The following is a 23,602-nucleotide window of genomic DNA, read 5'->3' as shown; positions in this document are numbered from 1 at the left end:
CCATGGTATAGATAAACCACATCTTCTTGATCCATTCGTCCGTTGATGGACACTTAGGTTCTTTCCATGTTTTGGCTATTGTTGAGAGTGCTGCTATGAACATTGGGGTACATGTGCTCCTATGCCTCATCATTTCTATATCCCTTGGGTAAATTCCTAGCAGTGCTATTGGTGGGTCATAGGGGAGTTCTATTGTTAATTTTTTGAGGAACCTCCACACTGTTTTCCAGGGGGGCTGTACCAGTTTACATTCCCACCAACAGTGTAGGAGGGTGCCCATTTCTCCACATCCTCGCCAGCATCTCATGTTCTCTGATTTGCTCATTTTAGCCATTCTTACTGGTGTGAGGTGGTATCTCAGTGTTGTTTTGATTTGTATTTCCCTGATGAGGAGGGATGCTGAGCATCGTTTCATGTGTTTGTTGGCCATCTGGATGTACATTTCTATTGCTTTCTCCTGTTACTGGCTGTTCTGAATAAGGCCTCTCTTGGAAACTCAACTTTGAATTCTTCTGGCTAGGTACCCACAGTGGGATGCTGGATTTTATGATAATATTATTTAAATTTTTTTCTCAAACCTTTATCTTGTTTTCCATTGTGGTTGCACCATTTTCATTACCTCTAGCAGTGCATAAGAGTTCCATTTTCTCGACATCCTTTCCAACGTATGTTTTTTATTTGTTTAATGATGGGATGTGAACTGGTGTATTGTGATAACTCACTGTGGCCAGATTTGTATTTCTTTAAGGAATAATGATTTTGAGAATTTGTATGGTTGGCCACTTGTATATTAACACTGGAAGATGCTTATTCTATACTTTGCCCAAATTTAAATTAGCTTATTTGTTTTTGGTTGTCGATGGATGAGTTCTTTTTATATTCTATATATTAACTCCTTATGCTCTAAATGCTCTGTAAAAAATTTCCTTCCATTTCAGAGGTTGCCTATTCACTCCACTGTTTATTTAGAATTATTTTCTCTGAATTCCATATGTTTGAGAATATTGTTTGTCATTTCACTTGGCTCAAAGTATTTTCTTATCCTTTTCTTCAATGTTTTTTGACTCATTGATTGTTCACGAGCATATTGTTCAGCTTTCAAATGTTTATGGACTTTCCAATTTTCCATCTGCTCTTAAACCTTTGTTTTATTCTATAGTGGTCAAAAACCACACTTGTATGATTTAAGTCTCTCCAGATTTCTTAACACTGGTTTTGTAGACTAGCCCATCATCTATACAGGATGATCAATGTGCAGTGGAGATTATTGCATAATATATTTTTTCTTGGTTGAGCAATCTATTTATGTTTGTTATACAAAGTTGGTCTGTAATGTTGCTTAAATGTGCTTCTTACTGAAGTTAAATGTAGTCTTTCTATCCAGTTAAACTGAAGTGTTGACCTCTGTTACTCTTATGATACTGTTTATTTCTTGCTTCAATTCTACCATGCGTTCTTCACCTGTATGGGATCTTGATGTTAGGTGCACATGTAATTATTGTTAGAGTGTCATGTAGCTTCACGTCTTTATATAATGTCCTTTTTCTGTCATGATATTTAAAAAATTTTTTTAAATAGTTTTTAAAATATTTTTTAAAATTTATTTCTAGGAGACAGAGAGAGAGAGATAGCATGAGCAGGGGAGGGTCAGAGAGAGAGGAAGTCACAGACTGAAACAGGCTCCAGGCTCTGAGCTGGCAGTCAGCACAGAGCCCGACGGGGGGCTCGAACCCACGAACCGTGAGATCATGCCCTAAGTGAAAGTCGGACGCTTAACCAACTAAGCCACCCAGGCGCCCCTCAAAGTTTATTTATTTGAGAGAAAGAGAAAGAGAGAATCAGCGGGGGAGGGGCAGAGAGTGGGAGAGAGAGACAGACTCCCAAGCAGGCTTTGCACTGTCAGTGTGGAGTCCAGTGCAGGGCTCCGACCCACAAACCATGAGATCCTGACCTGAGCAGAAACCAAGAAATTAACACATAATCAACTGAGCTACACAGGTACCCCTGTTGTTACTGTTTTGGACACTTAATGTGTATTTGTTTGATATTAGCATGGCCATTTATGCTGCCTTTTGGCTCCCACTTGCATGGAATATCTTTTTATATATTTATACTTGCATCCTGTGTGTCACCTTAGATCTATTGTGAGTCTCTTACAGACAGGAGATTGTAGGATTTTTTAAACTTATTCAGCCAGTCTATATCTTTTGATTGGGGGACTTTAATATATTTACAATCAAAGTATCACTGAAAGGGAACCACTACTACTGCCATTTTTTAAAATTGTTTTCTGTACCTGTTTGTGGCTATTTCATGCCACTTTTCCTCTCTTCTATGTTCCATTTTGTTTCTTTGATATTTGTAATGACATGCTTTGATACCATTCTCATCTCCTTTCTATCTTCTATAGGAATTTTCTTTGTGGTTACCATGAGAAGGACTTAAAACCTCTCACACATATCATGTCCACCACTGAATCCACTTTGTCTTACTGATATCCCAAATTCTCTCTTTTATGTTGTGCATTCTGTAACATGGATTTGTGATTTTTTTAATGCTTTTATTATTTTTAAAAAACACTCTGTCACAGAAGTAAAACTGATTTGTGATTCCTCATTATAAACTCAGATTTCTATATTTGTTAAAATATTTAAATTGAGCAGAGAGTTTTATATGTTCATTATATTTCAGTTACTTTTAGAATCACTGTGGTTTTTTTTTTAATGTTTTATTTATTTCTAGGAGAGAGAGAGAGACAGCGTGAGCAGGGGAGGGTCAGAGAGAGAGGGAGTCACTGGAGACTGAAACAGGCTCCAGGCTCTGAGCTGGCAGTCAGCACAGAGCCCGACCCGGGGCCCGAACCCACGAACCGTGAGATCATGACCTAAGCGAAAGTCGGACGCTCAACCGACTAAGCCACCCAGGCGCCCCATAGAATCATTGTGTTTTAACCAGACTCTCCCTTTAATGTTTCTTGTAGAGCTGGTTTACTGGTTGAAACCCTGAAACTTCTAGGGGGGTTTCCTCGGAAAGTCTTCCTTTCTCCATTTTTAAAAAAACGTTTGTTTATTTTAGAGAGAGAGAGAGAACCAGCGAGCATGAGTGGGGGAGGGGCAGTCATAGTTGGGGACACAGAGTCTGAAGCCGGCTCCAGGCTCTGAGCTGTCAGCATGGAGTCTGAAAACAGGGCTCGAACTTGTGAATCCTGATATAATGGCCTGAACTGTAGCTGGATGCTTAACTGACACAGCCACCCAGGCGCCCTTGGTTGATATTTTTTCGATATTTCAGTACTTGAATATATTATCCTATGCACTACTTCCTTTAAGGTATGTTGAGAAACTGCTAATATCTTATACTGGATCTATTGAACAAGAGCAGTTGCTTTTCTCATAGTGTTTCAAAGTTTTCTGTTCACTGATTTGTGATAGGGTAATTATAGTGTGTCACTATAATTTAAAATATAAATTTAAGATTTGGCATTTATCCTGCATAAAAATTCACTGAACTTCTTGCAGGTTTCTTTCTTTCCACAAATGTGGGAATTATGAGCCATTAGTTTTTCACATAAGCTCTTTATCTCCTTTCACTCTCCTTTCATATGGGGTCCCCATAATACGTATTTTGATTCATTTGTTAGTGTACCAAAAGTCCGTTGGACTCTGTCCTTTATAAATTTTTTTTTTCTACCTCAGTGGACAATTTAAAACAAGTGACCTTTAAGTTATCTGACTCTTTTTTCTGATTTCTCAAGTCTTTCATTAACCCTTTACTGTCTTTTTCTTTTTTAAATATATAATTTTTTAAAATAATCTCTATACCCAACATGGAGGTCAAACCTACAACCCCAAGATCAAATGTTGCATGCTGTACCAAGTGAACCAGCCATGCCACCCCCCTTTGGTATTTAAAATGCATTTGCTGGACTCTTTAGCTCCTAATTTTTGTTTCATTGTTTTGTATACTTTCTGTCAGCTTGAGTTTTATTTTGGTTATGCATAGTTTTCCTGATATCATTAAGTTCCCCCATTTGTTTTCTTCCTCCATGAGCATGGTTATGATGATTGTTTTGAGTTATTTGTCAATACATGAATGTATTGTCAAGTAATGAATACTTATGTATAAATTTATGGTAAGTTTTAGAGTTTTACTTTGTTCCTTCAATTGGAACACATTTTTTCTGTTTCTTGCTATGCCTTGTGATCTTTCACAGAGCTTTGGGAATTTAAAAACTAGCCTCTGGTCCTGGGCTTTATGAACTTGCTTTGTAAAGGAGAACACAAATAATAGTCAGCTGTGCTAATGAATTCTGGGTCCTATGAAACATATTCTGAGGATGTGTAAAGTCTGAAATTTTGTAATTTCCCAGTTAAAGTATGTGTTAAGTCTTATTTAGACCACATGATACATTTTTCTCCCTGATGTTTGGTTTCAGGTCTGCATTCTCTCTGGCGTTTGAAGAAATACTTAGCTCCTTTTCTGAGCAGCCAGCACAATATATTCATAATATGCTTCCATTTCTTGAGCCCTCAGTGTCATATATGACAGAATCAAGTCCCCTTAGGTAGCTGCAAAAGAGTCAGATCATTGCCCACGCAGGTCAGTCATGTCTTCTTTCCTCATCAGAGTCGAGCATTTTCTCATAATCTTGCCATGAAGTGCCAGGCAGGGTAAAGAGCTATTGTGAGAAAGTGTCACAAACTTTTCTTACCTCTTTGGTGTGAGTCTTCTTCATTTTGTCTTTGCTTGGGGTGCTTCGTTCTCCCAGTTGGATTCTGGAGCATTTGAAAAGGTAATTTGGTTTGTTTCTCCTTGAAGGAGCAAAGTTTCTGTGCCTCCTATTTCTCAAATCTACTGATGTCTGGCGATGGGAATTTTTTTTTTTTTTACATTAGCACATTATAGTATATGCATGCAAGTGTAGTTATGGGATCATTTATTTGTTACCTTGCAGTTATGTCTTTTGATCACACTTTGGACTTGTTGACAAAGACAGGCAAAGGAGACTCTTTCCATGGGGAAGATATGGTAATGGGAAGATATGGTAACTGTGACTTTTGAGAATTCAGTTACTGAAAGATTGGAAAGGTGAAGGGGAGAGGAAAGAGCAGAAGGAGTATTGTGATGGATAGAACCAAACTGGGCATTTATCCACAATGAAATCCTTATTGCCTAAAGAGATTGAGGAAGGGCACCTGTGTGGATCAGTCAGTTAAGCATCACTCTTGAGTTTAGCTCAGGTCATGATCTCATGGTTTGTGAATTCGAGCCCTGTGTTGAGCTGTGCACTGAGAGTAGGGAGACTGCTTGGGATTCTCTCTCTCCCTCTCTTTATGCACTGTCCCTCTCAATAAAGAAACAAACAAACAAACAAACGGAACTTTAAAAATTCTAAGATATAAAACATTTGGAGGTAAACCCTACTTTAAAACAACTATGTTTGTGGAACAATGTCTTTACGAATACAAAGACCCAAATCCATTTCTTAAACATGTATATGCTCTGAAGAAAACATTTAAAAAATCTATAAAGTCCCCGAGTGCATGCCAAAAATGACCATTCCAACCATTTCAAATATAGGATAGGATCAATTATTTCAACACTTCTGATTTTTCGAAATTTAAAAGTGAAGATAAAATTTCTAAATATGATCCATTTGAAGTGCCCTTTTTGATGGTTTATTATCGTTTCACTAATAAATAATTCCTCTTTGTTCCAAAGTCTCTAATGTTGATAATTAGGAGAAGGTCTTTATCCAAACATCACTGTTCAATAAGATCACATAATATTGAATTTGGAACAACTTTACATGTTGTGAACTTGGGAAGATCTTTAGCGAGGACTGTATTTTCAATAATTACCAATGTGTTTACCATGGAGACAGAAGTTATCAATGCAACGAATCTGGGTAAAATGTTAACCATGCATCAAATCCTAATAAGAAACAGAGAACTCAGTTTCTAGAGAATGAGTATAAAATAAATAAATGTGGGGAAGTCTTCTATCAAAGCTCCAACCTTATTAAATGTCATTGTTTCCTGACTGAAGAGAACACTTACAAATGTAGTAAATGTAGCAAAGTTTTTAAACAGTCCTCACAACTTGCTCAAGAGTTTTCAACCTGAGAAGAAACCTTACATATGTAAAGAATGTGGCAAAGCCCTTACCCATTACTCACATTTTTTCACATGACAGAGCTTATACTGGAGAAAAGCCTTACAAATGTAAAAAATGTGGCAAAGTCTGTACCTGGAGTTGAAGTCTTCCTGGACATCAGATAATTCATACTACGAAGAAACCTTAGAAATGTAAAGAATTTGCTGAAGCCTTTAACCATTGCTCAGACTTTCCTTGACATCAGAGTAGATATATTTGGGTTGAAGCCCAACAACTTACGGAGACTAGGAGAAAGCTTTAAGCCCAGTATGGACTCAATTTCCTGAACTGTGAAATCATGACCTGAGCTGAAATCAAGAGTCAGCAGCTTAACAGACTGGACAACCGAGGTGTCCCTATAAAGTTACAATTTTTAATGTAAATTTTTATGATGTAATAAATGAATACTTGCAGATGTGTGGCAGAGAGAACACAGAGTTCTCACATACTCCTCACCCTGTTCCCTTGTCCTTGACGTCAGACATTACTCCGTATTTTTGACAAAACATACAACTAACAATGGCACCTTAATATTATAGAATTACATAATTATTATTTCACTAATTTTAATTTTTTTTCCTCCACAAAGATGTGATCCAAAATAGCAATTTGTAGTCATCATCTCCCTGCAATATCCTTTGCTCTGTATCAGTCTTTCTCAAATTTTTATACATTTCAGGTTTGAGAAACCTTGGTATGGTGTGGTTTTTGTTTTAATCTCTAATATGGAATTTGATGTTTTTCTCAGGATTAAAATGTGTTCATAGGTACTGTGATGAACTCTGAGGAGGCTTGGAGATGCAAATTGATAGAGAAAGTGATTATTTCTATTTAATACGGGTATTAGAAATACAGAGATGAACAGCCATGGCCTCTATGATTGAGATTTTCAATATAGACCAAATGTTTATTTGGTTGAATTCAAGGTTTGAGGGTCACTGCAAGGAAGGGGTGATTTATGGGGAATTATGACTTCATTTCTCTGTAGTTTTGTGAGTACAAAGGTGCCCCTGAAGGCTACCCACAAAGAAAAGAGTTTTTAGTAGTATTAGTAATACTTGTATTTGTTTACCTTGTTAAGAATAAGATATAGTTGACCCTTAAGGTAGCAGTTAGGGGCACCAACCCCAATATGCAGATGAAAAAAATCCCTGTATCACTTATGATACTTCGAAAATTTAATTCTTTAAAAAAATTTTTTTTAACGTTTATTAATTTTGAGATTAATCAAGCTGGGAGAGGGAGAGAGAGAGGAGGATACCCAGAATTTGAAGCAGGCTCCAAGTTCTGAGCTGTCAGTGCGGGGCTCCATGTGGGGCTCAAACCCATGAGCTATGAGATCATGACCTGAGCTGAAGTCAGATGCTTAACTCACTGAGCCACCCAGCCTCCCTGAAAACCGAATTCTTAACAGACAACTGTTGATTGGAAACCTTACTAATAACAGTCAATTACACATTTTGTTATATACATACATACGTATATACACACACATATACATATACATATATATACACACACACACATAGTCTTACAATAAAAGTAAGCTAGAGATCTGTTAAGGAAATCACAAGGAAACACATTTACACTGTTCTGTGTTTATCTAAACAAAACTGTATGCACAAAGACCCCTGCACTTCAAACTTTTGTCTTTCAACAGCCAACTATAGTATTGTCCCAGAATCTCTAAGTGTTTATGTTAAGTCACTTACCATTTTCTGTCATAAAACAGTGAATTGGATTAAGTAGAGTATAAGTTTTTCTTAGACAAAAGTAGATAAAACTGAAAATATCCCATAGGTAGGGAGGTAAGAAGCCTAGAGCCCTCTGCCTCCACAGCTCATCCAGAACCATCACTTGTAAAGCTTTTCTAGGTCAGGCCCCACCCTGGGCTCTCCCCTTACTGAACAGATTAGAGGAGATCAGAAGTTTGGCTCACTGCTCCTCCCATGTCTCATTGGTAGGTGCTAATATTTTGGTGAAACCCCAAATCAGATACATAGAAGCAAAGGCTGTATATTTTGGTGCCTTAATTTCATTATGTCTCATTACATAATGTCCTTTGAAAGGGGTGGGGACAGACCCTGCCAGAATGTGCCACTTTGGCATATGGATTATTTGGAGCTGAAGGCAATCAAGACCATGTGGGATCCAGAGAAACTTTGGTTCCTCCCTTAACTACATAGAGGATTCTAAATTGGGTACCCTTTCTAAAACAAGGGTTATTACAGAGGATAAATTTTATCTGACTGATCCATGGCAGAGCAAACATCTAATTACCTGTGTCAGATGGCAAGAATTCATGCCCCTTCAGGGGTCTTTCTAGCTGGACTAAGAATCAAATTAACAGAAGACAGATTAACGGGAGAAAATCAAGTGTACATAATGGCATATACACAAGAAATTCACAGAGACATGGACATTTTAAAGACAGGTAAAATGAGGTACATATGTGATTCTGAACTGAGAAGTGGGTAGGACCTGGAATCTCAAGGAAAGGAATGTGCTTCACAGGGTGATAGAAAAAGAAGTTTGGTGATAAGACATTTACCCTCCCATACAGATGAGTCGCTCTCAGAAATTTTATTTGTTAATAACCTTTATTCTGGAAAGGACCTCCAATATAGATTATTCTATGTGGCTAAGGGGGAACAAACTTTCCCCGGAGACCATAGGGATTTTCAAGTGCTTTCAGCTCAGAATGATCTACATGCCAAAGTGGGAATTCTGGGGGCGAGGGGGCTGTCCTGAACCTCTACCCAAACACCTGCACCTCTCCTACACTCTGTTAGTGCATTTCCTTGAAACCCTAGACTCCTACTGCCTTCTCCTTGGTTCAGGATGACATATAGACCTCATTTTGCCTGCCCGACTTTGGAATGTCCATGTGTGTGTGGACTCTCCATAATTATGCCATGGGAGCTTCAAGAGCCAACCCATGGAGCACCCTGTTTTCCATTTCTGAACATCTAATGGTCACTCAAACTTAAAAAAAATATTTTTTAACATTTATCCATTTTTAAGAGAGAGACAGAGCTTGAGTAGCAGAGGGGCAGACAGAGTGGGCGACACAGAATCAGAAGCAGGCTCCAGGCTCTGAGCTGTAGGCACAGAGCCCAATGTGGGGCTTGAACTCACAGACTGCGAGATCATGACCTGAGCTGAAGTTGGATGCTTAGCCGACTAGGCGCACCCAGGTGCCCCTAATGGTCACTCAAATTTTTAAATATACACAGACATTGTGGAATGGAAAGAAGACCCAGAAGTGCCTTCATCTGTCTCTATTTTGATCTTCATCTATACTTTCTAATTCAGTCCTTCTTGCCAGTTTATCTTTTAGCTCCTGTAGAAGCCCTACTAGGCAAAGCATCCCAGGATGGGAAAGGAAACCATCCCTTCCAGCAACAGGGACTCCCCTGACCCAACAAGACCCTACCTGCCTGACAGCAACACAGTGATCAGCCTGACCTTCACCACCTGCATGTACCACCACCCTTTGTCCTACATTTTCTTTATAGGAACCTGGAAGAATTTTCAGCAGTCTGGACAATGTTTGAGATGTTAGCCCGCTGCCTTCTCGGTGTCAGCCGCACTGAAGAAAATTCCTTTCTTTTTTTGTTACCACTCATCCCTGTGCTGTTCCCTGGTGTGCAGGGAGGGTGCAAGAGCACCTGTATCTGGGGTACCAAACAGACCAGATCTGGCCACTCGCTGCTGACAGAATCCAAAGGCAGAGAGAATAGAAGTGGCAAAACAAGAAATGAAGTCATTTCAGGGAGGCCGACACGGGGAAGAGAGCTAATCTCTCAAAGATGGTCTCTAATGTGCGGGAAATACTTCCAGGTTTATGTAAGGGAAAATCCACACTTGGGGCTTTGTTACTTTCTTTGATGAATGTCTCCTGGAAGATTACTTTTGTATGACTGGGATTCAGATCCCTGTTGTAAGGGAAAGAAATAGAGATTTCTAGATGTTGAGATAAAAATCCTCATGATATTTCATATCTTCAACTTTAGTGCCCCCTTCTCAAGGTACCATCATCCTTTTTTTTTTTTTTTTAATGTTTATTTCTGAGAGAGAGACAGACAGACAGACAGACGGCGTGAGCAGGGGAGGTTCAGAGAGAGAAGGCAGTACAGAATCTGAAGCAGGCTCCAGGCTCTGAGCTGTCAGCCCAGAGCCCGACGCGGGGCTCGAACCCATGAACCATGAGATCATGACCTGAGCCGAAGTCGGACGCTCAACCGACTGAGCCACCCAGGCGCCCTAAGGTACCATCATCCTTTACTGTAGATGAGTGACAACTCTAAATGTTGGGTGACATTAAATGCTATTGGCTACTCCTTCCATTCTCATTTCTACTCCTTGTTATTTATCAATAATACTTGGAAGTGGAGGGCTTTTTTAAAAAAATAATTTAGTGTTTTTAAGTGGGATCCTTTTATAACAAATATCTATGATTTATTCAGGAGTTTGAGGGTTAAAATTTCTCTTATTTGAGAATTCTGTTAATTATGCTTCCTTTTCTATGATAGTTCCCACAACATTAATTAATTTTGATTTTGTTTTTTATGTTTTAGGTTTGTGGGTGACAATTTTCAAGTCAGCACATTTTAAGATGGGATTTAATTCAAATAGGAATCAGCCATATGTCAGTTGCCAATAAATTACTTACATTTTTGTCTGTATTAATATTATCCATACATTCTTTGCTCATGATTTACCTTGCTTATTTTTCTTGGTTAGTGTGCTCAGTGGTTGTTTTCTCCTGACTCTGATGTGTGGGAAATACTTCCAGGTTTGTGTCAGTGAGATGTGGGGCCAAAGTGAGTGGGTACCTGCAGGTAGGCAGTGAAGGTTAAATCTGTCATTGTCTGGGGTGGGGTCTTTCTGTCTCAGGGAAGTCCTTGTGACCTGAGGGGGTAGTTCCAGTTCCGCTCAGGTTTGCTTTGTCCTTAGGGTCTCCCTCCTGAGTCAAGAGACAAACTGGAAGGTACCCAGTGAGAAAACAAAATGTTCTTTAGCATTATTCTGCTGCAGCAAGGGAAGATTTCCTCTGAGACTGATATACCAAGTATAAATTAGATGAGGGACCTCTATCAGGAAAAGAGCTAATACTAGAGAAAAACCTTTTATAAAAAGTCAACTGCCTGGCATGGGCAAACATTTACTATGTCCTTTTTCCTGTGAATGTACTTCCCCTTTCTGAAATTCTAAATCCCTACCCCCTCTCCTTAAGTCACAATGGCACATAACCATCATCCATCCCTCTGTCTTTGAGCCTCAAGTCATTGATGTTCCTATAATAAGAAATATTTTCTTCTCTTGTGAACTGTCTTACGTCAGTTTATTAAACCAGCCAAAGAATTGAGAACAGGTGAAGAAAAAATATTCTCATCTCCTACACATTCATTCTGTAGTTGAAAACTGACCTTGGTGCTCCAGAGTCAAAATATAACATGAAGACAGAGTTTGGGATAAAGAGGAACAGTTGGTTTCTTGGTTTGGGAGGCTGGGGAGGCTGAGGCAGGCTAGGGCCTTCAGAACTGCAAGCCCACCCAGAGGAAGGGCTGGGGGGTTGTAGGGAACTACAGGACCCACCTGGTTTCAACAGGAGTTGTTTGTGCTGCCAGCCTTGTTCATCCTGTGTTCAGGGTGGTACTGGGTTTCTCATTAAAAACAAAACAAAAAAAGGCTAAGAGGGGTGCTTGGGTGGCTCAGTTAGTTAACCATCCCACTTTGGTTTAGGTCATGATCTCACAGAGTTCCAGCCCCACTCCAGGCTCTCTGCTGTCTGTTTGGAGCCGTGTCTCCCTCTCTCTGCTCTTTCCCAGCTCACTCAAAAAGAAGTTACTTGGTTTAGTATCAAGCCTCGTTGATGGTTTAATGTGTCCATTTTGATTTCTGTTCAACACTATACTTTTATAAGTTTCCTTTGTAAGTAGAGTTTCCTTTATAAGAGATATTTGCATGTATAAGGGGATGTTCCTGTTTGGAAGGGTGTCTCCCTCTGTGAAGCAGAAAGAGGGAGAATGTGTTAATCTCCAGAAACTCTGATCTGTGGAGAAGGAAAGGATTTAAATCTGGGTAAGAACCACACTCTTGTTTACGGTTTTTCACTTGGTTACCTCCCCCAAATGCTTCGCAATAGGATCACCGGTGGAGTTTCAGAAAAGGTCACTGCTGCTGCTGCCCCCTCAGATTCTGTCAATTGGTGTGAGTGGAAACCATAGTGTTGTTTTAGTGAAGTGCTCCAGGTGATTCTGTTGCGGGATTTTTCCCCTCAATACCCAGGATTCCTTGCCTCACCACTTTGAATAATAAAGAGGTAGACACAAAATGAGCAGCAGGCAAAAGTTTATGAGAGTGTAAGAAAGGAAGAGTTGTAGGAAATCTCTTTACAGAGAGTGGACATTCTCTTGGTGTGTTTCCATTGCACGAGGGGTGGTCTATGACCATAGTGTTTCTTGGGGGTTCTAAGCTTTTTGGTCTACTACTTATTTTTAGTTAGGTCTTTAGTCATACTATTGAGGGAAAACTGGGAGTGGGTAGGTGTCTGTTATTGTCTTACGAGGCACCTTATGTCTGAGGGGGCTTGCTGTGGTTGGCCACTCCCAGTATTGTTCTAAAATGTGTTTCTCCCCACCCAGGGACCTCAGCTCCTAATCTTTAATTTTCTGTAAACAGAATCGTATACTTTCCTATCATAATTCTCAGTGATCACAGAGTTAAGCACGAAGGCTTCCCATTAGTTTATGAGAGTTGAGTGCAAGCTTTGGTTCAAGGAGAGGCGACAGGGTCTCCTCCATAGGGGTTGGGGAGGGTCAGGTCCATGCAGCACACTGTTCCTATGCTCAAGCAGAATTTGCGGGCTTCTGTGGGAGGGGATGCCCCTGAAAACAGAGAAGGAAAACTCAGAGATTGGTCTCCAAGTGGGCGCCCATAGTTTCTGAGTAGCCCCTGACACAAAGACTAGGAAGTTGGGCCTTTTCTGCATTACAAAGTCCTGCCTGCAAGTGGGCAGTTTATAGATGAAGAGGCTGTGTTGGAGGCTTTAAAGACATTTCCTCCTAATTCAGCTGTGATTTCTCCACAAATATCTTCTGAGAAAAAAAATCTAGAGGACAAGGTGAAAGAAGAAGAAATGGCCAGTTCTCAGGTAAGCCTTGCGTCCCAGGCTGGAGGCCCAGTTGTCTTTTTCTTGGGAAATTCCATGCATGTAGAAATTGCAAAGCACCTGGGTGGCTCATCCCATAGAACATCAGATTCTTCATGTCATCTGAGGTCCTGATCCCAGGGTCCTGCTATCTACCTAGGCATTGGGGTTAGTGCTGAGCATGAAGCCTACTTAAGATTCTAGTCTCTCTTTCTCTCCTCTGTTTGCATGCGTGCTCTCTCTCTCTCTAAAAGAAAATTAAACACACCAATGATTTTTTTTTTAGTTCTAATGTTTCTGCTTTATGTTTTCACCTAATTTTAACCTTCTCAGAAATGATACTCAAGGTTAAGTCTTTAGAACACTCCTCCCCTGTATCCCAGAGACTTCTCTCCCTTCTCTCCAACCTGGCTTCCAGTAGGGCATCAACAGTTGTCACTTTGAATTAAAGTCCTGCAAGTATTGAAAATATTCCCTTTGTGACAGATCCAGAGCAGAAGATACTGAGTCCCAGTTTCCTATTGCTGATGGGGTTTGGTCCTGGGATTGCACTAAAATAACACGGTTCCCGTTTAGGTCTGACGTCAATGATTTCTCTGCTCTGGGTAGAGTAGGTTTTTTTTTTTTTTTTTTTTTAGGATTTTTTTTTTTTGAGAGACAGCGTGAGCAGGGGAGGGTCAGAGAGAGAGGGAGTCACAGACTGAAACAGGCTCCAGGCTCTGAGCTGGCAGTCAGCACAGAGCCCGACGCGGGGCTCGAACCCATGAACCGTGAGATCATGACCTAAGCGAAAGTCGGACGCTTAACCGACTAAGCCACCCAGGCGCCCCTAGAGTAGGTATTAAAATGGACAAATACACAAGATGGGTATGAGACACAGAATAATTCGGAATGTTCTCAGAAAAAGGAACTCTAGTTCTTTTTTTTCCCCAATATTCATTTTTTTTTTTTACAAATAGTTTATTGTCAAATTAGTTTCCATATAACACTAGTGCTCATCCCCACAAGTGCCCTCCTCCATGCCCATCCCTCCTCCCCCCCCACATCCATCAGAAAGGAACTCTAGTTCTTTAGGATGTGGAAAAGATTCTCTACGATATACTACAGGATACTAGATATTACAAGACATGGAAACTATATGTGATTGAAGGCTGTATAAATCCACTGTATCCTCAAAGTTGTTTATATTTCTGATTTACTGTTTGGGGGTCTCAAGAACATACCAGTGATCCTGTGTCCAGAACTATGCCTTAGGCAGTGATATAAATTTATTTCCTTAAAGTTGTTGTTAACTTTTTTTTACTTGACTTTCAGCTCTCTGCCAGATTTCCTCTCTGTAAAGTTCATATTTTCCTTCTTATCAGTTGTAACGATTTTAGGCAGATTCCCTGAGCGATTTCCAGACATTTAAACTGGAAACTTCTCTCTCCTAGTTTCTCTTTACTTGTATTTTTTTTAAGTTTGTTTGTTTGTTTTGAGAAAGACGGAGTGAGAACAGGAGAGTTGCAGAGAGATGGTGCAAATCCCAAGCAGGCTCCACAGGGTCAGTGCAGACCCAGACTTAAGACTGGAACTCACAAAACCATGAAATCTTGATCTGAGCTGAAATCTAGTGTCAGACCCTTAACTGAATGAGCCACCCAGGAACTGCTTCCTTGTAGTTTCTGTTGAAGAGAACAAAGGAAAAGAAATGCAGATAAAATTAAGTTTTCTTACAACTTGCAACCCATTGACAAATACTTGAGACTGGCAGAGGAAGATGTTCCTCAAGGAATTCACAACTGCTTTAATGTTAATACTTTTCTAGAGGCACAAAGCAATCTTAGCTTGACAATAGCCAGACTTCCAGTATCCTGTAAGTCTTCTTTAACATATTAAAATCCTTTAAAACATCTATTATTTCTACACCCTACCCCCCACATAGAATTATTTAATCAGTGGTTCCTCCCAGTCACATTGCAGCTCATTCTGCCTCTGGATACTGACCCTGTGCTTTAACAAAGAGTTTCATTGAGCAAAAAAGCCTAAAGATATTTCCTTGAGCATTTATTTCTGGCCCACCTCACATCAGTTTCCACTGGGCAATGAAGGCAGTCACCTTTATGCAGTAGAGCTATTGACCTCTGGGAATAGAGGTTGTAAATCAAACAGATCTTCATCCCATAGATTTTTATTTCACTCCATAGTCATGACACAGACATACTCTTCTATTTACTTCTTTTACTTCTTTGTATATTCAGAAAAAGGAAATAAAAATCACATAATTAACATGTTTGAGTGTCTTAAAATCCTGAAATACCATAGAACACAAATGATTGAAACAAAAGCTTTCAGTTAGGGGCACCTGGGTGTGTTGGTCAGTTAAGCCTCTACTCTTGATATCGGTGCAGATCATAATCTCCTGGTTCATGAGATAGAGGCCCAAGTCAGGCTGTATGTTGTTTACTTGGAACATGCTTGGGAATTCTATCTCTGCTCGTCCTTTCTCAAAATAAATAAACATTTAAAGATAAAAAAAAACTCAGGGTACCTAGATGGCTCACTCCCTAACCATCTGACTTTGGCTCAGGTCAGGATCTCATGGTTTGTAGGTTTCAGTCCTGTATGGTGTGACCTCAAGACCTGCTTTGGTTGAGCACATGCCCTGCTTCAGGTGAACATGTTCCCTGCTTCCTCCCTCTCCCTCCCTCTCCCTCCCTGTCTCTCTCTCCACCCTCAGTCACTTGTGCCCTCTCAATAAGAAATAAACTTAAAAGTTAAAAAAATAATTTAGAAAAGCTTTCCAAGAACTAGTATGTTATGGGATTATTGAATACTGTGGTCAAGATACTATTCTTGAGTTACTGTATGGTACAAGATAATTTATTGAAGAAGCACAGAGATAGAACATTTGGGCAGAAAGAGCTATACTTTAACTGCATGGAGCTTATATGTATGTTCAAGGAGGAGGGTAGGTGCACAGAGTGTTCAGTCACATATTTCTTTAGCTTTCTACTTATAAAACTCCTTCTGCAAAATTTCTTTGGTGGTCATGATTTACTTCATTAACTATTGGTGAGATGTAATGGCAGTCATGAGACCCTTTAAAATGTATTATCCATGGGCCCCTGGCCTGGGTGACACAGACACAGACTGGAGCCTGCTTGGGATTCTCTCCCTCTCTGGCCCTCCTCTTTTCACACCGTGTTAGCCCATGCATCTCTCACAATAGAAATAAACACTTTTTTTAAAATGGAGGAATAAGCCTTTATTTGATGCTTATCAAAACTATCTAGGGGTGCCTGAGTGGCTCAGTCACTTAAGCATCCAACTTCAGCTCAGGTCATGATCTCCTGGTTTGTGAGTTTGAGCCCCATGTCAGGCTCTGTGCTGACAGCTCAGAACCTGGACCCTGATCCAGATTCTGTGTCTCCCTCTCTCTCTGTCCCTCCCTAACTCATGCTCTGTCTCTCTCTCAAAAATAAATAAACATTAAAAAAATTAAAATGTTTTGGAACATGTTCCAGGCTATAGATCAGCCTTCTGTGCTGAAGGTGAACAGTTTTCTTCTTGTATCCCTAACCACACCAGACTTATAAATACTGTTATTTATATCATTCTATGTGTTTGTGCTGATAGCTGAGTAAAAGATCTAAGCATGATCATCTATAACTAGAGTTTCATGTCATTGAAAATGTTTTTTTCCTTTTTTTCTTTCCTTTTTTTTTTTTATGAGAGACAGAGAGGGAGGGGCAGAGTGAGAAGAAAGAGAAAGAAAATCCCAAGCAGGCTCCAGGCTCTCAGTACAGAGCCTGAGGTGGGGCTTGAACTTGGGAAACATAAGATCATGACCTGAGTCAAAATCAAGAGTTGGATACCTAACTGACTGAGCCACCCAGGCACCCTTCATTGAAAATATTTCTTAGTCACCCTGATAATTTTCTACTTTATCACTTTTGATGTGTATATAACTATTTTCAGAATGGATCTGTGCATGGAATGTATAAAGGTAGATCAATTTTGCGTGGGTACCTTCTTTTTTCCATCATTTTTCTCAGGCTTGACACCTGCTGTGAACATTCCTTTAGGGTCCCCTCTGTATATTGACTGGTGTGTCATTTTAAGTCAACTCTTAGATGACCTGTGTTAAAACATAATCCCTACCATGTGCTGGATGTTTGACAAAATATTTCCTAAAAGTGGAAGAATAATTTGTTCTCTTATATCATTATTATGTATTTTCCATGAATTTATGAGAAACTGTTAGATGGCTGTCTACTAGGAAATTCTTGGAAAGGCTTGTTGTCATATGTCTTGCTATTCTAGTAGAACTTGTAATTGCTATAAGACCCATTCAGTTCCAAGTCCTCCAAGAGTTCTTGTCTTTGAGTTCTACTTCTTTGTTATTGAAATATGTGTCCTTTGGCCCATAGACTAATGTCTTGTTAGAAATGCAAACTCCTACCCTGTCCTAGAACTCCTGAACAGCATTTGCATTATAACAAGATCTCTAATGCACTGTTATGAATTTCAATTCACATTAGAATTTGCTAAATATATTTGTAACTCACCAAAACTTTCCATTTAAGAAATAGACACCACATGTACTGTATGATGTAAGTACAGGATTCAAAAATGTGTATGCCTGTGTTGATGCCTTCATTTCACAAATTCTCTTCAATAAACACAATATTATCAACAGTTAATACCTCAAAGTTAAAGAATATGTTAGAGCGTAATATTGTGTTACAAATTTTCTTACTGCAGAAAGCAAGAAACTCACCTGAGCCAGAACCAGTTCTAATATAACTGAACTAATAGGAGTCCTTGGTGAATCACACAAACACTACAGGTGGGGATATCAGACAAAAGAAAATTGATTTACAAGAAACAACATCACAGGAGTAACTTCCAAAAGCAGGGACTCAGAGGAAGGGGGAAAGGTTTCCTTTTATTTAGGGTTAGGGTGGATATTAAGAAAGAGGAAGCCATCATCTTTGTCGAGCTTGTGACAAGGTTTGCACATGAGTCTTAAGAAAACTCTTCTGTGCATACTCTGTAGTTACATAAGAAGAGATTTGTGATCATTTTTGGGAGGAGATTTTAGTGTTATAATGAGGTAAAAGGGAACTCCTGGGTGGCTCAGTCAGTTGAGCATCTGACTCTTGATTTAGGCTCAGGTCATGATCTCACAGTCCTGAGATCATGCCCCAAGTCAAGCTTCACACTGAGCATGGAGCCTGGTTGGAATTCTCATTCTCTTTCTCTCTCTCTCCCTCTCTTTTTTCTTTCTCTCTCTCTCCCTTCTTTCCCCCTCCCTCCCTGCCCCATGCTCACTTGTGTTGTCTCTCTAAAGGAAATAAATATTCTTTTTAACATAATGAGATAAAGTAACTGTTCTCCCTGCTTTACTCTATTGTTCATTTGCATAGGTGTGAGTCAGAGGCTAAGCTCAAACTGGGCCAATCTGAGCTCTTCCTCAGGGTACTTATTACGTCTTTTTGGATACTTTCTGTTTCCACCACAGAACACAATGCCCATGGGGTGTTTTGCCTGAAGTAAAAGATAAGGTAGAAAAGGAGGTTGAGTAAAATATGGGACTAAGGTCAGTGGGTACAAGCAAGTAACCACTGAAGATCAGGACTTGGGGACAAGCTGGTGACATTAACTACCTCTTTCATCTTAGGTACCTTTATGACCTCTGCCTGTGGCCACTTGGTAACTATAGTATTTATTGCAGGGACTGCTGACATTCAGGGATGTGGTCATAGGATTCTCTCAGGAGGAGTGGAGAATCCTAAACCACAGTCAGCGGCAACTGTACAGAGATGTGATGTTAGAGAACTATGGACACCTCCTCTTCTTGGGTGAGGATAACTACTTTCAGACTTCCCAAACCACCCTCAGGGTTTTGTCCTTTCCTTTGAAGTCATTCTCTTGGAGGCTTCCTCTTTGCATGACTGGAATTCAGATCTCTGCAGTAAGGGAAAGAAGTAGGCATTTATAGATGGAAAGAAATATTTTCATGATGTTTCCTTTCAGCTTTAGTTTCCCCTTCTTTAGGGTAACATCATAATTTCTGTAGATTAATGAGAATTCGAAACATTGAGTGGCATATAGTGGTATTTCACATGCCTTAAATACCAATTTCTACTCATTAATATACTGGTATTATTTGGAAGTGGAGATCAAGAACCGAACATTGAGAGTCCCTCCTTTGTGTTCTAAAGGGGTTGTTGGGCAACATCATTTGGGAAATCGTTTTCTAGAATTCTACAATGTCCTCTCTTCTCTACTGAGTCTAATACTGGGTCGAAAGGTAGAATCTCCAGGCACACTCATATTCCTTTTTTTCTAATAAACAGATCTTGTTTTGTCAAAGCCAGACCTGGTCTTCTTTTTGGAACAAAAGAAGGAGCTGTGGCGTGTTAAGAGAAAGGAGACAGTAGCCTCATACCCAGGTAGGTGGGAATGAAACAGATGACAGAGGTAAGGTCCAAATGTAAAGGAGGAAGATAGACCTTAAATATGTTTTAAGCAGCTCTCCTTGAATGGAAATAAGTTGGAGAAGTCTAGTTTTATGTCTCTCTCTCTCAGCTAGACATCTGCTTTCCAAAAAAGCATGATCTTACATTCTCTTAAGATTCTCCTTCAGTTCTACTGAAGGTTCTTCACATCCACAGTGAGGGCCTCAATAATATGATTGGTTCTCCATTGCTTGGAGGATCTTCGGGGACATCTCTGTATTTCTGAGGAACTCTATGCTAATCCATTTCTGAGTTCTGGTTTGCCTCATGTGAAAAGTATGTCAGGGTGTAGTGGTGGGCATACTGGGGCTTGGTGCAGAAATCTCAGGAACACTGAAGATGGATATCACATGTTATCTTGTTTATGCTTTCCTATATTATGGAGGCTTAAATCTTAATTGTATAAATGTGAGATCCAGTAATTTCATCAGCTGACAAAGCACCTTCCTAAAATGAGAAAATCTAATCGTTTATTCCATTTGAAAAGTCCATTTTTTGGGGCACATGGGTAGATCAGATGTTTAAGCATCTGATGTTGGCTCATGATCTCAGAGCTTGTGAATTCCAGCACCACAGAGAGCTCTTTGCTGACAGCACAGAACCTCCTTGGGATTCTGTCTGCTTTTCTCTCACTCCACCTCTCCTATTTGCTCTTTATCTCTCTCTCAAAATAAATACAAATAAACTTTCAAAAAATTCTAAAAATTTATTTTCTTTGTATTAACTAAAATAAGAAATGTCCATCCTATGATTTTCATTCTTCAAAGGTAAAATAATTTAAAGCACGTATTATTTTCCTACAATTTATATATAAATTAATGGCATTTATATATAAATTAATGGCATGGGGGAGCTGGAACATTTATTTTTTAAATTTTTTTTTAATGTTTTATTTATTTCTAGGAGAGAGAGAGAGAGACAGCGTGAGCAGGGGAGGGTCAGAGAGAGAGGGAGTCACAGACTCTGAAACAGGCTCCAGGCTCTGAGCTGGCAGTCAGCACAGAGCCCGATGCGGGGCTTGAACCCACGAACCGCGAGACCATGACCTAAGCGAAAGTCGGATGCTTAACCGACTAAGCCACCCAGGCGCCCCCTAGAACATTTAGAATTTTAAATTTGTAGCCTATAATAAAGTGTCAATTGTTATCTTATTTTCTAATAAATTGAATCATTTAATACTTTTGTCCTGTATAATAAGTAGTTCCTGTGATCTTGTCATGTGTTTTCACTTTCTGAATAGTTATATATGAGATTCCTTTATGATTTATTAGATCAAACATTCTGATGTGACATGGACATGTATTTTATAGAAGAAGATAATTAGTAAACTTCCTATGTAAGAAAGAGTTTTAATAGTAAGTGTAATTTTTTAAATGTTTTATTTATTTCTGAGAGAGAGAGAGACAGCGTGAGCAGGAGAGGTTCAGAGAGAGAGTGAGACAACGAATCCGAAACAGGTTCCAGGCTCTGAGGTGTCAGCACAGTCTGATGTGGGGCTTGAACCCATGAACTGTGAGATCATGACCTGAGCCAAAGTAGTACGCTTAACTGACTGAGCCACCCAGGCGCCCCTAGTAAGTGTAATTTTACTTCGGGAAAAGTTAATTAGTTTTTCTACTTTCCTCAGTGTATCTGAATTTAATCCGAAAGATGTTTTTTAATAAAGCGATTGTTGTCATATTTTTCAACTTTGGTGGTGTTTGTTTACTCAGAAATGAAAGGTTTTGGGGCACCTGGGTAGCTCAGAGTGTTGAGATCTGACTCTTCATTTCCGCTCAGGTGGTGATCTCAAGGTTTGTGAGCTCCAAGTTCTGCTCTTCACTGACTGCATGGACCCTGCTTAGAATTCTCTGCCCCTCTCTCTGCCCTTCTCTCTCTCTCTCTCTCTCTCTCTTTCTCTCTCTCTGTCTCTCTCTCTCTCTTTCAATACACTGTAAAAAATTTAAAGAAATGAAAGGTTTTTATTTGCTTGATTCTAAATAATGGATTATATACACTTAAACTCTTTGTAATAGGATGGATCTATTAACATAATACAAATGTTAATGTCTTTTAAGTGCTTCATTCCATAAAAGTTTTCACTAGAGGTTTCCAATGTTGATTTTAAAGAATATACTTTACAGTTTTAGTGTCCATGAAGACAGGTCAGTAATTAAAAATATTCCTTTTTTCATGAGTACACCGTCGCACTTTAAAATTATAGCTACATAGGGAGGGGCATCTGGGTGACTCAGTGGTTAAGTGTCCATCTCTTAATTTCAGGTCAAGGCATGGTCTCATAGTTCATGAGTTCAAATCATTTGTTTAGCTCTGTGCTAGCAGCACATATGATGGTTTGTTATACCTTTAAGATGTTTTAAGTAATCTCTAAGGGAACCACAATGAATATATGTACAGATAATATATTCACCAATAAATAGATGATGCAGTTAATTCCATTATGATGACAATTCACATAGACATGCTACAACACTCACTGACACTAACCAAGCAAAGAAATATACAAGGTGAGTCACAAAGTATACAAGGGTAATATTTCTACAAATAGATTATTTTATTGGCATAGGGCATAAAGCTGATTCATATTTGAGTTACACTCACAATGTCCAAAAACATAATGGGCTGAAAATTGTCACTCTATAACAAAATACACAGGTAAAAACAAAACCTAAATAATGCTTTGGAAAGTCTCATACAAAAAGAAGCATATTATTATGAAATTATAAAACCAGAATGAGACAAAATATAACCCCAAAAATTCTATATAAATACCGATGAATTATTATTTAAAAAAAATTTTTTTAATGTTTTATTTATTTCTAGGAGAGAGAGAGAGACAGCGTGAGCAGGGGAGGGTCGGAGAGAGAGGGAGACACAGAATCCGAAGCAGGCTCCAGGCTCCGAGCTGGCAGTCAGCACAGAGCCCGACGCGGGGCTTGAACCCACGAACCGCGAGATCATGACCTAAGCGAAAGTCGGACGCTTAACCGACTAAGCCACCCAGGCGCCCCACGATGAATTATTTTAATGAAACCTACTATAATTTTACATTAAAGCTTATTTACTTGGACAGATAGCACAAGCTGGGGAAGGAGAAAGAGAGAGAGTCCCAAGCAGGGTTGCATTGACAGCACAGACCCTGATTCAGGGTCCCAACTCAGGAAGAGTGAGATCATAACCTGAATTGAAATAGAGATAGACTCTTAACTGACTGAGGCACCCAGGTGCTCCTGTGTGTGTGTTTGTATACATATTATATATATATATATAATTTAAAATTTTTTAATATGCTTATTTATTTTTGAGATAGATCATGCCAGAGAGCACAAGCAGGGGAAGGTTACAAAGAAAGGGAGACATAGAATCTGGGGCAGGTTCCAGGCTCTGAGCTTGATGCACAAAGCACAGAGCCTGAAGCAGGGCTCTAACTCAGGAACCTTGAGACTATTACTTGAGCCAAAGTCAGACCCTTATTGACTGAGCCACCCAAGCACCCTGAGCTGTAATTTTATTTTTTTCTTTTTCTTTTTCTTTATTTATTCTCTTCTTTTATAGTTTATTGTCAAGTTGGTTTCCATATAACACCCAGTGCTCATCCCAACAAGTGCCCTCCTCCATGCCCATCATCCCTTTTCCCCTCTCCTCCATCTCCATCAGCCCTCAGGTTGTTCTCAGTATTCAAGAGTCTCTGATGGGGGCGCCTGGGTGGCTTAGTCGGTTAAGCGTCCGACTTTCGCTTAGGTCATGATCTCGCGGTTCGTGGGTTCGAGCCCCGCGTCGGGCT

At 39.6% G+C, this 23,602-nt stretch overlaps 2 protein-coding genes across 2 annotated transcripts in view; both read left to right on the top strand.

The window, feature by feature from the left end:
• LOC120222055 (zinc finger protein 595-like) overlaps window positions 1–23,602 on the top strand; it is a 202,455-nt gene that overhangs the window by 147,830 nt on the left and 31,023 nt on the right. The window lies entirely within an intron of this gene.
• On the top strand, window positions 13,301–19,766 carry LOC120222050 (putative protein ZNF720). The gene is made up of 3 exons (XM_039219735.1): window positions 13,301–13,315; window positions 19,032–19,158; window positions 19,657–19,766. The coding sequence occupies exons 1-3, from the start codon at window positions 13,301–13,303 to the stop codon at window positions 19,764–19,766; spliced, it is 252 nt and encodes an 83-aa protein (XP_039075666.1).

The sequence above is a fragment of the Hyaena hyaena genome, unplaced genomic scaffold, assembly GCF_003009895.1.
Source record: "Hyaena hyaena isolate Hyena2069 unplaced genomic scaffold, ASM300989v1 scaffold_838, whole genome shotgun sequence".
In the NCBI taxonomy this organism is placed as follows: Eukaryota; Metazoa; Chordata; class Mammalia; order Carnivora; family Hyaenidae; genus Hyaena; species Hyaena hyaena.
The sequence above is the reverse complement of the archived record's forward strand: the minus strand, read 5'-3'. Positions and strand labels throughout refer to the sequence as shown.

Excerpts from the sequence above, each read along its gene's own strand:
- LOC120222050 (XM_039219735.1), top strand. Across the intron at positions 19,159-19,656 it reads TGGACACCTCCTCTTCTTGG|ATCTTGTTTTGTCAAAGCCA; the intron begins GTGAGGATAACT and ends TCTAATAAACAG.